This window comes from Drosophila ananassae, chromosome 2L, assembly GCF_017639315.1.
Source record: "Drosophila ananassae strain 14024-0371.13 chromosome 2L, ASM1763931v2, whole genome shotgun sequence".
Taxonomy (NCBI): domain Eukaryota; kingdom Metazoa; phylum Arthropoda; class Insecta; order Diptera; family Drosophilidae; genus Drosophila; species Drosophila ananassae.
The window spans coordinates 26,518,399-26,533,870 of NC_057927.1; the positions used below are offsets into that span (position 1 = coordinate 26,518,399).

General features: G+C 42.6%; 4 protein-coding genes across 5 annotated transcripts in view; 1 reads left to right on the top strand and 3 right to left on the bottom strand.

Moving 5' to 3' along the window:
* LOC6505912 (RYamide receptor) overlaps window positions 1–9,077 on the bottom strand; it is a 57,240-nt gene extending 48,163 nt beyond the window's left edge. The window contains exon 1 of one of the 2 annotated variants that reach the window (XM_032449591.1): window positions 8,573–9,077. The gene's annotated coding sequence lies outside the window, so the exon portion shown is untranslated. The remainder of the gene's footprint in view (window positions 1–8,572) is intronic. The other variant, XM_014905351.3, reaches the window with a different exon arrangement.
* On the top strand, window positions 487–2,554 carry LOC6505613 (vitellogenin-1). The gene is made up of 3 exons (XM_032449590.2): window positions 487–579; window positions 644–914; window positions 973–2,554. The coding sequence occupies exons 1-3, from the start codon at window positions 540–542 to the stop codon at window positions 2,414–2,416; spliced, it is 1,755 nt and encodes a 584-aa protein (XP_032305481.1). The 5' UTR covers window positions 487–539; the 3' UTR covers window positions 2,417–2,554.
* Window positions 2,829–3,831, bottom strand: LOC6505909 (tenascin). Its single transcript, XM_001964561.4, has 2 exons — window positions 3,767–3,831; window positions 2,829–3,703 (listed from the first exon to the last, which is right to left on the bottom strand). Exons 1-2 carry the CDS (start codon window positions 3,798–3,800, stop codon window positions 2,952–2,954), a joined length of 786 nt encoding a protein of 261 aa, XP_001964597.1. The 5' UTR covers window positions 3,801–3,831; the 3' UTR covers window positions 2,829–2,951.
* Window positions 9,078–9,719: 642 nt separating the features above from the next.
* On the bottom strand, window positions 9,720–11,557 carry LOC6505908 (extensin). Its single transcript, XM_001964560.4, has 2 exons — window positions 11,259–11,557; window positions 9,720–10,883 (listed from the first exon to the last, which is right to left on the bottom strand). The coding sequence occupies exons 1-2, from the start codon at window positions 11,398–11,400 to the stop codon at window positions 9,916–9,918; spliced, it is 1,110 nt and encodes a 369-aa protein (XP_001964596.1). The 5' UTR covers window positions 11,401–11,557; the 3' UTR covers window positions 9,720–9,915.
* Window positions 11,558–15,472: the final 3,915 nt, after the last annotated feature.

Sequence of the window (15,472 nt, forward strand, 5' to 3'; positions counted from 1 at the left end):
TAAGGGTATTCGGGGCAAAAGAAATGAGTTATTTAAATCATTAAAAAAATACATGCATCACAACTATACAAAAAAGTAGAGTATTATTTCGTATATCTTATACATTTTTTTAAGCATTCTAGATAGTTGTTTTCAAAGCTACTTCTTATAAATATAGGTCCTAATTAATCCGCACCTCTGTATTATAAGTAATTTATTCTTTTAAAATATATTATTTTATTTTTATTAGCTCTGTAGGTTGGGCCTTTTAGTTCCAAAGTTAAACTATTCTATTTATAAAGACTCTTCAAATGTAATTGTATTAAGCTGTTTTGGCAAAATTCCATAATCATTCAATATAAGAGAAAAATTTCCTGGAAAATAAATTGGGCTTGATAGGAACATGTGTAGAGCTTTTGCCAATGGATCTAAATCTAACTGATTAGAAATGATCTAATCACTCGGTGTAGTTGCGCAGGTTTTAATTTCCATTCAAGAAAGAAAGGTATAAATAACAGCTACAGGTGCGTTTTATAAACCATTCCAATAAAAGTCTCACGATGAGATTGTGCTTCCTAGTTTTGGGCTGCGTGATAGCTGGTACTTTGCCCTTAAGCTCGGACTTTTCAAACGACATAACATGGAAATCTCCTAATTATTCTAGCTAGTGCCTGGCCAGTCAATGACATTTCGCTGCGAGTCCATGGCCTCAATGGCTGGTATGTGCCCCAAGTGACTGGCGGTCTAAGATGGGTCACCAAGTCGGAAGGAGAGCGCGAGTTGGCTTCTTATGAGAACCAATTGGAAGGTCGTTTGTCGACCAACACTGTGAAATTCTACTTGTACACCCGGACAAACCCCTCCGTAGGGCAGGAGATTAAAGCCACTCAAGCCTCCATTGATTCTTCTAACTTCAACCCCGAGAATCCTACCAGGTAACCTCACCTTCAAAATAAATTCAACAATAAATCAATAGTTGAATTTCCTTCACAGGATCACCATTCATGGCTGGAACGCCAACTACAAGGATGGAGTTAACACCAGAATAGCCAACGCCTGGTTCCAGTTCGGAGACTACAACATGATTGCCGTGGACTGGGCCCGTGGCAGATCCTTGGAGTACGCCTCTTCAGTAGCCGGAGCTCCGGGAGCTGGCAAGAAAATTGCCGCCCTTGTAGACTTCCTTGTCGAAAACAAAAGCATGAACCTGGGCAACTTGGAGGTGGTGGGCTTCAGCCTAGGCGCCCATGTGGCTGGCTTCACGGCCAAGAATGTGGCAAGCGGAAAGGTCGGCAAGGTGGTGGGCTTGGATCCCGCCTCCCCGCTGGTCAGCTACTCGAACACCGAGAAACGTCTGGCCAGTGGTGATGCCCAGTACGTGGAGGTCATCCATACCAATGGCGGTACCTTGGGCTTTACCAAGACCATCGGACAAGCTGACTTCTACATGAACGGCGGCAAGTCCCAGCCTGGATGTGGCTTCGATATCACCGGCAGTTGCTCGCACACCCGAGCAGTTATGTACTATTCGGAGGCCCTTCTGTGGAACAACTTCCCCTCGAAGAGGTGCGAGACCTACCAGCAGGCCAACAAGAACTCTTGCGGAGATCAGTTCAGCACAGTTCAGATGGGAGCCTTTGTGAATGCCTTTATGGCCGAGGGCATCTTCTACGTTCCGGTAAATAAGGAATCGCCGTTTGGGTTCGGTGAGAAGGCCACTGAGACTACTTCTGCCCCGGAAATCACTACAACTCGAAGCGAAGAGGAAACTACTGCTGCTCCTGGAGGACAGGAAACCACTGCTGCTCCTGGAGGAGAGGAGACTACTGCTGCTCCAGGCGGTGAGGAAACTACTGCTGCTCCCGGAGGAGAGGAAACTACTGCTGCACCTGGTGGTGAGGAAACCACAGCTGCCCCAGAAGATGATGAGACAACTGTTGTCCCTGGAGAAGAGACCACCGATGCCGGAGATGATGAGACTACAGAGACTCCCGGAGAAAATGGCGATGACTCGACTACCGAAGAACCAGAAGAGGTCCCTACCACCTCAACCATCATTCCAGAGACTCCAACCGTCACTACCACCACTGAGGAGCCCACCACCACCACCATCGTACCAGAGACTCCAACTGTCACTACAACCACTGAGGAGCCCACCACCACCACCATCGTACCAGCGACTCCAACTGTCACCACAACCACTGAGGAGCCCACCACGACCACCATCGCTCCAGTGACTCCAACTGTCACCACAACCACTGAGGAGCCCACCACCACCCCCATCCCCGTGGAGCCTCCAACCGTCCCCACAACCACTGAGGAGCCCACCACCATTACGACCATCTCGCCGCCTGATGACGACAAAAAGCCACCTAGCAGTTCCAAAAACATTTTCATTTTGAACGTGTTTCTGGTCAACGTTAAAGTGGAGAAGTAAATCAATAACCAAAAACATTCCGTAGCTGACTGAGCGCGGAAAAGTTAGCAATAAAGTCCCAACCAATATCGCATTTCCAATAAAACTGAAGAGCATGAAAGGGGCGGGATATGGGAACCCCTTGCTTTTAATTACCGACCTGGGTCTTTGATGTTCTTCTGCCAAGCCAAGGCCCTGAATCGAGTGACTCACATCCGACGAATCAACATCCTCATTAAATTATTGTCTAATCAGTTCCAGATGGTTTCGATTAGTCCCAAGACAGATTATACTGGTGGCGAGTACACAAAACTTTCCTTATCGCATTATCACCAGTCACTGCTGCCTTTCAATGGCCTCCATAAAGAACTTTGCCAAAAGTTCCAGTAACCAAATGGCAACTTCCCATTAAGTGAATTTTATGACTGGTAGCTAATCGTGCGAGTTTATTTATTATTCATGTCCAATCGCTTGTCTTCCCTGGTGATCGACAATTTCACTTTTGCCTTTTCATTCTTGAGATTCTTTCCTCACCTCACACTCCCAAATTGGCATCTCAATTGGCACAAAGGTTTTTGAAACTTCTTATGAGACAGACACCCTCAGTGTCCACCAAACAAGATAGCAGTTTCACATCGAAGTAGGAGCCACTGGGACAGAGCTCCTCAATTTGTTCTCCATCCACGCACTTCAAGTATCCTGCACAGTTATTGGGGTCAAGTTTTATTTCCCCCTCGGTGCAGATGGCCGGCGGCTGCACGCAGACCCCATTGCTGTCTATGATGCAGGTCTTATAAACGGGTTCGAAGTAGCTGCCACTGGGGCACTTTTTGGACTCGGGTCTACCACTCACACAATTCAAATAACCGGCACAGTCGTCGGGATCGGCGGATATTGCGCCATCGGTACACTGACTCGTGGCATTGGCACAAACACCATTTTCATCCATCACACAGAGCGATAGGACGGTATTAAAGTAACTGCCACTGGGACACTTTTCTTTCACAATCACTCCATTCACACACTCGAGGTATCCGGCGCAGTTATCCGGATCCTGCTCCACCAGACCCTCTATGCAACTTCTTGGCGCATTTTCGGGACAAATTTTCAGCTCATCCACCACACAAACTTGATTTTTATCCTCGAAATATGTGCCTTCGGGACAAGTCAAGTGTAAATTTTCCTCATTCAAACACTGGAAATAGCTGCCACAGTCCTCGGGATCAGCTTCCAGGAAGCCCTCCTGGCACGTTTTAGAATCTCTGATGACTTCCGTCAAGGATAGGGATACCAGGGAAATAAAAACCACTACAGCGGGTTAGAAATAATTAGTCACTGGTTGCTTTCTTCCTTGGTCATATCCTGGCTCACCATGGCAAAATATCCAAGCGCGCTGAAGTTTCATTTTTTACTGAATTTGCAACTAAACTGCTCCAGTTTCTTTTATAAAGCAACTCCATTAGAATAATTGCAGAGAGATAAGTTTTTATCTCAACGAGCTAACAACTATAGTTTCGAGTGTAACAAATACAATGACTAATATTTTCCCCAACAAACAAAAGATATTTTAACCAGGTTCGACCCAAAACCATAAAGGATTTTTATACAATAAGAAAATCTATTAGTATGGAATGCTCCGGTTCACACTTTCCTGTCAACTGATTACCATATTTTCATCACTTGCTCGAGCTTGGGCTTCCGCTTGAGTTTCTGCAACAACTAGCGAATTAACATACTACCGGGGAAATCCCCCCGGGCATTCAATGCTTTTGTTTGTGAAGGTCAAAGGGCTTAGACGTGTCGGGAAATGAGGTAGAACATATGGCACATCAGCCAGTCGCCTTAGGGCTCATTATTCACTTTACTTACCCAAAGCTGACGAGGCGTCCTTAAAGCTTTTAGTTCTTAGCCTTTAAGCCCGAAAGGAACGTTAATTTATCAAAACACAAAACTGTTACTATTTCGTTTAACGGATTGTTGTGAACATTTTTTCGTTTTTTTGCTCCATTTTCCCCGATTGCTGCCTGAATGGAAATGGGAATCCCTTTCACACAGCTCGTGTGTTGTGGTTGGACTCATGGGTTGAGCAAATATCGCAAACATTCGTCTACTTTGGTAGCAATAAATATTCCGTTTGGTGTTCAAAAGAAACTCTTTGCCCGACTGTTGGCTAAAAAATTTCAAACACGCATTCCCCAATGTCCTTAGTGGGTCGTTTCCCAAATGGCCCTAAAGGTTCAAACGAAAAAAAGGAAAACTCTTAGGGTCAGGGCTAATGATACGAGAACTCGACTGCAAGCGCAGGCTAAATGCTACCAAGTGTGCCAACTAAAAAAGTGTCAACAATTGTCACATCTCGGGGAATTGACCTCCATTAAAGACTCGTTTTCATTTCTTCTATGCGGAAAATGGCTTAAAAGGTTCCCAGTTACAGTGCGATTAAGTTTAAATGCCAGTAACTATTTTTAACTTTAGAGGTATAAGGAATTTATAGGAAAATGCTATCGAATTAATGATTATTTAACATTACTTAGTTTATAAATTCTTATAACAAAATCCCTTTAGCTTTCATATCATATCGTTCTCATAGAAAGAGTCTTAAAATATTCCCCCAGTGCACTTTCGCATCTAGGAGGCACAAAGGAAGGACTTGGAGCCCATTTAAGCGGTCCAGTTGTCTCACATAATGAAGGCGCTCTATTTCTATTAAACAACAGCTGAAATAATTCACAGAGCTGGCCAATGTCAAAGGCCAACGATACCTCGTATGGGAATTTTATTTTCGGGCTGGCTGAACTTCCATGGAAATTAAAGCATGCCATAGAGGACAAGTGAAAAGCCGGCTTTCTGGCCCCCAACCTCCGTTTTTGCGCATTGCGAAACTCACACATAAAATGCCAAATTTGGTTGAATTAATTTTTGATTACATTTTATTATCGTTTCGGCTGCTTCGGCACGTGTGGACAAAGGATTTCAGAGGCCCCCGTCCAAGGAACAAAAATATATTGTTGCTCCAAGCAGATTGGGCTTTCCACATGCATGAACACTTCAAGTCACTTTTGCGCCTTTTTGCCGAAGAACAATGCCAAAAAAAAATGTAAAGGAAATTTGAATTCTGCGAATCACTTTAGGCGGACAAAGACTCTTATGCGAAAATTTTGAGCTTATTTGGATAATTCAACAGGGCCCGTTACAAAGTGCCCCGGAGAAATATTTTTAATACGTTGAATAAATATTCCGAATAAATATTGAACGTCCCGAAATCGCTTGGGAAACGTCTGTCGTGCTAGGGTATTTATTTTCCGTCTATTTACAGAATCATTTGCATAAAGTTCACACCAGCCTGTAGCCAAACCCCGAAACACTGCATCCCGTGTTCCATATAAATCGAAAAATGCAATGAAAAAGTCTTCGGAAAGACAACAAACTTTTTTATCTCTCCCTCCGGTTGAGGCGCATACTTTATGACAAAGAATTTTTAATATCATATTGAAGGATGCAAGTGCATCTTGCAGATTGTTTTTGGGATTATCTTCAAAGCCGTTTCGAGATGAGCTCACAAACCTAATTCCCACCCATCGCTCTTGCTCTCTATTCTCCAAAATCCAATTTTATAAACACCGACGGACTTTAAAGATTTTACTTTATCTTCAGTCAGTCAACTGGTTAAAAGTTTGGCCCTGGTCTGGTGCTTTTTGTGTATTTTAAGTATAAACAAATTGAATTTGTTGCTGTCATATCGTTCCTCTGGTTATCTGGCATGTTCTTGGCAGCGTTCTAAGTGCTTTGACGAACAGCGAATAGTAACAAGTTCAAGTGAAGAAAAACATACCGTCAAGAAGTTTAAAAAACAATATATGTATGTACATATATAGTTTGTTATGTCCAAAAAAAACAAAGCGAATTCTCCGACGACTTCTGTCTAAAACCTCCGCCAAAAAAATGCTTTTGTTCATGAGCCCCAAGCCCCGAACCCCGAATTTCTCCGACTCTGTTGCTATTGATGAAAGTTTTCAATAGCGCCGGAATTTTAATTCGGGCATTCAGATATTTATGCAAAAATAGGGAAAACAATTCATTCTATCAAAAACAAGTACCGATTTCTGATAAATTGAAAAGTTTTATAAACAATGGCCAGTGCTAATTGGTAAAAAGAAATCACTAAGACCTCTAAGCCACTTTAATGTTTGAAGAAGTGTATCATAAATAAACTCAGTTCCCTCGAATAAAAGAGGTACACACTGTTAGTACTACACAGTACTAACAAACTAACATAGTTCATTTTTATTTTAATATAGGATTTCATAATATTCATTAAAAATTTTTCCCTCGCAAAACTAAAAGCAGAAAAGCAATCCAAGCTGTGTGACTGTGGATTGATTGGAAAACGTGTCATATTCCGCATCAGAAAGTTATTGTCAAAGGTTGACAGAAAATAATCAAACTAAAAATCCAGAAACTCGTCACAAATTCCGGGAATAAATAATCTCCAAAGTAAATAGAGATTGTTGGGTTTTTCAGGCAGTAATTCTAACATGAAATAAATGACAAAAACATGGCTGCCTTTAAGCTTTTCTGGCATAAACCAGTCCATTTAAATTCATAAATTCACTTTTTCTCCAATCTCCAATGGAACAAAAAAAATGGAAAAACACATAAAAGGGGCGTGACAAGTGGGTGGCGGGCAATTGTAAAGTCAGTTTCGAATGCGCTGTCAAAAAAAAAATTGAGGAGTAAGCGAAAAAATGTGATGAGATCCAAAGGCTCGAGAAGGCCTGACGCTGAATTTATTATGATTTTTCATGAGGCTGGAAATGATGGGTGTAAGGTGAGTTTATTTTAGTATCGGCCAAGTGTTAGCTGCACCAATATTGATTTTGGCAAAGCCCGCTGATTATCTCCGGAACATATGCAAATGCCAGGGAGCGGTAAGTGTATTGTCTGTATCAATAAACAGAAATCGGCATCATCCGAGCGACGGCAAGCAGATAAAAGCGAGTCAAAGCAAGCAATAAATCTCCGCCCTCGATGGATGTGAGCTTCCTGACACGCTTTGGCATTAAAACGACACATAAACTGGGCCAAGAGTGCCAGCGCAGTAAAGCCTCTAACCAGAAACAACAAAAAATTAGGGGCCTTTTCCCCAGTCGAACCCAGGCAATTAAAGCTGAGGAGAAAGTGCTGGTTTAGCTTCAGGAAAATCCAACAAAAAACATCCCACACATCAGGATAAAAAAGGAGCTCAATTTCTGTTGCGTGCTGCATAATTTATAATTAACCAACACCACGCTCTGTTCGCCGCTGCCAACACAAAGCAACTGGATGGCTATTGGCCAAGTTAGAGGATAAAGCCAGCTACAGTCCATTTCAGGAGATATTTACGGCGACAGTTGTGCCAACGCTGCGTATGATGAATATTTTTCATGCCATTCGATTGCAACTAAGCTGCTTTTCCGGCTTTTCAAGAAACTGCTGATTGATAATATTTCCGGCGGGGGATAAGAATAATGTAATACGAGCACAAATTGATTACTGGCTAGTATGTTTTTCTTCTTTTTTTATCATCAATGCTTTTAGTCAGAGAAGACAAATAATGAAGATACGAAAGTAATGATATGATATGAAAGTAACTTCAATATCTGAGATAAAAGGCTACTCTATCTATTGGGTTTTTTGAAGCCTCCTCAACTATTCTTATCAATATTTTTTTTAGGTTTATGAAAATGAAATTTGAAACTATGAGTTCTTCCGATAAAAAGAAAGTTTAAGCTCAACAAGTTTTTTAACCAAAACCACAATTTAGAGCTAATTTAAAATGAAATGCAAGTAATCCCGTAACCCACAGAATAATAAGCAAGCTTGGCTGAAAACTTTTCACTCTAATTATAATTTTGAAACGGGTCACAAAGCGATATTTGAAGTGACAGCCTTCTCTTTGGGGCCTTTGGGAAATCACTTTTGACACATCGGGCAGTCATTTTGCAAATTTTTGAAACGCTCATTGTCAATAGAAGAGCGCCCCTATGAAGTCTGGTCATGTGTCTGGAAACCAAAAGCCATCCCGATGGATGGCAATGTGTGAAGCGCAGGTGAATGCTAATAGGAAGAATTAACAGACCAGATGCCAGTGGGGAGGACAAGCTGATTAGCGGGTAAATAAAACGGATTACAGCTCACCTGGCGAGATGCAACTGGGGAGCTCCGTCGTAGAACGCAAATGGACAATGACAATGTCAATGTCAATGCCAGTTGTAATAGACTTAAACAATGCGAATATTTTCACTTTTTGCACCATGCACTCCCCCGCGCACTCACTTCCTTCTACGGACTACGGATTGCGTATACGCAACGTTGCCGGCCACTTTATAATAGTCACAGTCGATTGAATAATTGTTTATTGTTTTATATTGCTCTCTTAATTTCCTTCGTTTTTTGTGTTTGTGCACTGTTTATTGCCTCGCGTGCCCGTCGCTCGCCAAATTAATTTGAATGGGTTTATTTTTAAATGTTTTTTATGTGTTTATTAAAACCATTTTGGAAACCGCGAAGCAAGACTCAAGAGTGAATGTGAAGGAGCACGCCCACCAACGTTGCGACTCGAATGAGCCCGGAAAGCGAACTGAATGTGCGGCTGAATTTTGTGAAAATCCCCGACCGACTGACTGACTGATCAGCCGGCCACGAAACTCGGGCACGAGCCACCCGGCACTCGGCACTCCTGCCTCCTGTGGCAAACTGGCCAACATGTTGCCACATGGCTCTGCGCAGGGACAAAACACAAATGTTTGTTTTGGCGGGAAACACATGGCAACATGTTGCCGGCAACCAGTTGCCTCTTTTACATAAAATCTTACACCATCGTTATACTATTGTTATGATTTTTGGCCAAGAAGCAATGAGGAAAGGCATTAGCAGTAGGCCGACCACAGAAATTAACAAAACGCAACGCAATTAAGCAGGCTGTAAATTCGCCAAGGTCGTGTCTTGGCCAAAAGGTCAATTATCATTGGGCCAGCATTAGCCGTCATTAAATCACTGAAACGAGAAATTCATTTGGCTCTTTGGTTTCCATTAGGACCAGGAGCGGGCCATTAGCCGTGTTAGCAGGAAAGTAGGAATTTATAAATACAATTTGGAGATTTATTTCCATTGTAATTAGGTTTAAAGGAAAACTAATTATAGATCTGTGCTTATTTATGGCCTCTGGTGGAGCTTGCAAGGAAGTAGTTGGAAAACAAGGCATAAATATTAGACGAACAATTAATTTTCCAAATAAAAATAAATTTTCCAAAACACTCCATATTTTTTTAAAATCGTTTTTTTTTATTATCTATAAAATTTTAATAAAACAAGTTTAACAAGTGTTACAAACGAACAAACAACGTGATGTGCATGTGGAAGGTGTGTGTGGCACGTGTGCATGTGTGAATTGGGAAGGGGGGGAGTCGGAGGCAGTGCCTCCAATGGACATTAGACTACGACAAACTGTGAAATTGGCTAAGGCAGTTCACTGCGGGGCCTCACTTCAGCTTCTTAAGGAAGAAGCGGTTGGGAGGACCGTAGCTGGTGGCCGGGATGTGGGCCTGGCGCTGCTGCTGGAGCTCTGGCTGCTCCTCCACCACAATGGGCGCCATCACGGGCTCCTCGACAGCGGCAAGGGCTGCCGGAGCGGTAGCGGGGGGCAGGTACTGGTTGGCAGGAGCGGACAGGGTGGTGGGCACCTCTTCTCCGGTGTAAGCCGCGGCAGTGGGTGGGCCATAGATGGCAGCGGGGACAGGAACGGCGGCGGGCTGCTCTAATTCCGGTTCGGGAGCCAGAGTCGTAGGGGGCAGAACATCAGCAACCTCAGCCAGTGGGGCGAAGTCCTCGTGGGTAGCCTGGCGGGGCTCCATTTCGGCGGGCGGGGGACCATAGACGGGAGCCTCCTCCTTCTTGGTCTTGTACTTGATGAAGTAGACCTCGGGCTTGGATGGCTTGGTGGGTGGTGGTGTCGGGATGACGATGTCCTGCTCCTGCTCGGGCTTCTTGTGGAGGACATAGATCAGAGTCTTCTCCTCGTTCTGGGGTGGTGGTGGCACAACTGGAGGACGGATCGCAGGAGCAGATGGCGCCTTGATGAAGACGATCTTGTAGTGCTTCTGCTTGGGTCCCTGCTGGTGGTGGACACGGGTCTGGATGGCGTCCTCCTCCTCGAAATCCTTAGGTGGCACGTGGACGTAGATGTGCTTGTGTACCTTGGTCTCCTGGGGGGCGTTGTTGTAGCCACTGGCGTGCTGGACTCCCGACAGGCGATGGGCCATGTTGTAGCTGTCGTCATAGGGATTCAGGGGCTCAGCGGCGGCGGCGGTGGGTGCCACAGGCTCGATCACATCCTGCTGTTGCTGCAGCTGGGGCTGAGGGGGGAGGTAGGTCTGCTGGGGAGCCGCGAAGTTGGCAAAGGACTGTTCCTGGGGCAGGGATTGGTAGATCTGAGGGGCCACGGGATGAGCTGCAGATGGAAGATAGAAAATATTATTCAATTAATTTAAAATCTTTTTTATTTATAAGTTTATTAAGTAAAATATTTTAATTTAAAAAGGCAGCAAGAAATCTCAATATTTTATAATAATTATTGGGAATATTAAATTGAATAGTTATTCAAATTGATAAATAATTTAATGGCATCATAAAAAAGTGCCAAAAATTGCATTGAAATTTTACATAATATAATTGATAATTTTAAAATGTATCTAAAAAATGTATTTAGTTTTCAGAAAGAAATCTATTGGTTAACTGATATTTTTAATGAAGGTTAATAAATTTATTGAAATCATCAATGGCTGATATTTTGAAACATATCCTTCTGAGCTCAATTCAAACTCACCGTTTAGTGGCAAAGCCCGCTGGCTCTGCTGCTGTGGTAATCCATGGTAGGCGGCATAGGGGGATGGTGGCTCCGGACGGGCCAGAGTGGTGGCCACCAGAACGGAGGCGACACAAACAACGAACAGCGACGAGACACGCATGGCGATTGCTCCCTTAGGAAATTGTGGAAACCGGAAATCCCTTTTCTGTTTTATGCTCAACTAAGGCCGTAATCCTTTGGCTCGATGAAGGAGGAGCTGTGATGGGGAAGCTCAATGCTGGACTGATGCTGAGTCGTTCACTGTGGCTCCAATTTATATGATTCGACGATGTCCGATGTGCGATGCGACGCCGAGTGCTCAAAATCTCATTACCAAAGGTAAACGGAAAAAATGAATTTAATTAAGCATCAAAAGAGATACGCAGAGAGGCGGTTGAACTTGGCCAAAACCGAGGAGAAGCCCATACGCACGGAGAGGAGTCCGACGACACGTGTGTCTTTTGATGTTCACAAGCGAGAAATTAGAGCAGCCGAACTGGAACTGCAAATCCATATCGACCACGGGTTACAGTTTACATTTAAGCCCGGTTCACAGGTGGGGGCAAGTTTTAATCGGAACGGGATCGGAATCAACGCCCAGGGCTCTGAAACGTTTTGTGTAACACTCTTGTGCGAGCATCTCATAGCTTGTATCTTGTGTCTCGTATCTGAGAGATGCAGCAGCAACCTTCGTTGGAGTGCGCCAAGTGTTATTTTCACAATTGGAGCGTACTTAAGCCGGTGCCTCGAAATCGAAAGTGACCCACGATTACACACTCGACCGAGTCCCATTGATGAACTTCATTCATGTGACGCCTCGAGGAACTTGTTTTATTTCAGCCCAGTTTGAACCCCAACTTGCCAGCCGGGTCAAGTGATTCCCCGGAAATCCAGACGTGAGATAATCCATTTTTTCACAGGATTTGGATTTATACCACATTCAGAATATATTTCTAATGTAAATTTATGAACTTTGAACTTTTTAAAAAAATCTATATAACCTATATTTAGTAAAATCTATATTTAGTAAAAACAAAATAAATAAAATACTTTTGTTCATCTGGCTGAAACTCAGAATATATTTAAAATATAACTATTACTATTGCTATGTTTTGAATAACAAACGTACTTTAACTAACGATTTTTAAATAAAATATTAAAGTCAATAATGCTTAATTACGTACTTATATCAAAAAATAAACTAAATGGATTGAAAATTCAATGCATCTGTTCTTAATTATTAACTTAAGAAATAAATCTATAAATAAACCCTTCAATCAGTTAAATAATAGCAATTACAATCATAAATAAAGGGCTTCTCAAGGCCAACTCATTAAATAATGTCCCTCCCTCCGCTGCTGATCTGTCAAGCCGATGTCAGTCGGTGAACAGTGAATACTTTCAACACCTACGACAACAATTACGAAACAATCGTAACAAAATCAAAATCAAAATCAAAATCAATTTTCAAATTGAAGCCAAACATTTAACGACACAAATGAAGCAAAGTCGAAACAATAAATAATAAAACAAAACAGCAGCTACCCAAATAAAGTGAATAGAAGAGGGTCTTTTTAATTGGATTTTGGTGCACACACCGAGGGAAAGACTGAAAGGCAAATAAACCGGCAACGCACCGAATCGAGACACTTGTCCACTTGCTGTCCACACACAAAAAACAATAATCGTAATTGCAGCCGACGCAGTGCCCCAAGAGAGGTGGAGAAATGTTAAGTACATGTACCTACAATGCCACAACATCGCGGCAGCAACGACACAACAACTCCAAAACAACGCGATCGACAACAAGAAGCTGGGGGGCGTTCATAATGGCAACAAGGTTGCTTTACGTCACCGATCGGTTCGATTGGAAATTGGAAATTGGTGCACTTGGCCACCGATGAAGAAGCCAAGGAGTCACCCGATGACAGAAGAAAAAAGAGCTCGGGTCTCCGGTCTAAAAATATTAAAGTAGGGATCGATCACTCAACGAAATTTTGTGGAACTATTTAAAATCAGACTTCAAAATATAATATATGTATATTTAAGGTACTTTAATTAAAGCTTTGTGAATTAAGGTAAACCCTTATAATATATCACTCAGAATAATTTCTTATAAACATTATTAATTTTAACATTCTTAATTTATTAATGCCTTATAACTAATATTTTCTTTTAAAGATCCATCCAAGTAAAGATCCAAGGGAATAACTTTCTTTATTTTGCATCTCTGAAAAACTAAAGAAAGAAAGACAGCGTGCAATAAAAAAGAAGATGCCGCAGATTGTGTCATCGAAGATTCGAAATTATGTGAAAACCAGGTCAACAGTGCAGTAGCACTGACCGGCCATAATTCATCCATCGATTCGCATCGATCTCCTTCCCCAATCCCCGACCCAACTCCTAGTGGCATTGGCTCTGTCTTGGCCGGGTGCCCTTGTGGCTTTGTTTTTTCCATCGGAACAGCCCAAAAATAGACGAGGTTGTCGGGGGCATGCGGCACTTCACTTGCCACTTGTTGCACTTAAGTGCCACGACGCACAGCAACAGTGAAAAAGAAGTTAAAACACGAGAAACGGGGCAGAAGCTTTGGGGTTTTGCCATTGAGACGTGAAGCCAATAGTCGATTAGTTGGCCAATAGCGGTAAAGAGGCGCATTCCGAACTCTAAAGACTGAAGAATGCCTAGGTCAAAAAATTAGAAAGAGAGAAGCTAGCAAGCCTTGTGGGTTAAGTGGACAAAGATACCACAAAAGTTTTAAATATAGTTTTGAGCCAATATAGTCTAGAGCCTTTTATTATTATGTAATCCGAAATTTTTTCACATCGCCTAAGAAAATCTCGCAAATAAAATCAGGCACCTGAATCACTCAAGTCACATCCCCTCTCGAAAACCTCAAATTAACCCAAGCCTTATCCATCTGACTTCCACATAAAATTATTAAACGAATTCTTGGAATTCATTTTAATTTCATTACACTCCAAAGTAAGTGAATTTTTACTTTTACCGCAAACTCCAAAAATAAAAGACAAAACATGCAAATCATGGTCGGAAAAAAAGGTCGCAGATATATGTTATAGATTTAAATACTTCAGCCCACATCCAAAAATATTATGACAAATGGGAAATGAATGTGGCAGCTTCCTCTGGGCAACCTTTTTGAATAGCGTTGACAAATCGTTCAGCAAATTGAGTTAATGGCTTGCCCCCGGAGGAGTATAATGATGATGATTATACCGATCGGCGTCGGCGATTATCTCGTTAATTAGAGACAACACGGCCAGATTGGTAGGTTTTCGCACCACCCATCAAGGTCATTCGATTTTAGCAGAATTAACGAGGTCCCTTTACCCAGCCCACACAGTCTTCGTTTTGGGTTTTTTGTAATTAAAACTGGAGCAAGTGAAGTCGACCTCTTAGTTGTTTGTGGGTGGTTGGGTGGTTGCCGTGGGGAAGTTTCTATGGCAATGTTAATGAGGCTAATAGGTGGTTTGGTCTAAAAAGAAATTGGACTTTGGGGATGGGTTCAAACCTTTCAAAATATATATACAAATAAGTAAGTGCTGCGAATTCGTCATCAAAGTGGCTGGTAAAAATACAATTTAATTACAGTTACTAATAAAATGGGTTTTATTGCTAAGAAATTCCTTGACTCGAGCCTCTTTGTTGGTAATTTCCCCAACCTTGAGCTGAAGTCGTGGAACAATTGCGTTGAACATGTGGCCAAATATTGACATTGAATTATAATGCCTATTGAGACGCAGCAGCAATCAAAGGCCTATATATAGAGACACAACATTACAGGCCACAAAAGCAGAGTGTAAGCTCTGGTAGGGCGAAATAATAATAATGACATGGTTAACGAACAAAGGCAAGTGGCAAACATTTTGTCACTGACGTTCCACTGAGCAGCGTAGGGTTAAGGGCTTGGCAATGTCTGCCGACAGCTGTCAGATAACTGAAGCCCTCTAATCACACCGATATCGCTTTTACCGCTGCGCATCTCGCAGATACACAGATACACGTGTGCCCCTGCGTGTATCTTTGAGTGCGTATGGTTCGGTTCCATTGAATTAAGTGCCCGGCTAAATGCTGTGAGCCGCAATTTGTATCTTGCGCTTTGTTTATTTACGCTGTCATCTCCTTTTGTTTGGCACTAGTTTGCCCAGCCACCCCCTCGCACCACCCCCGCT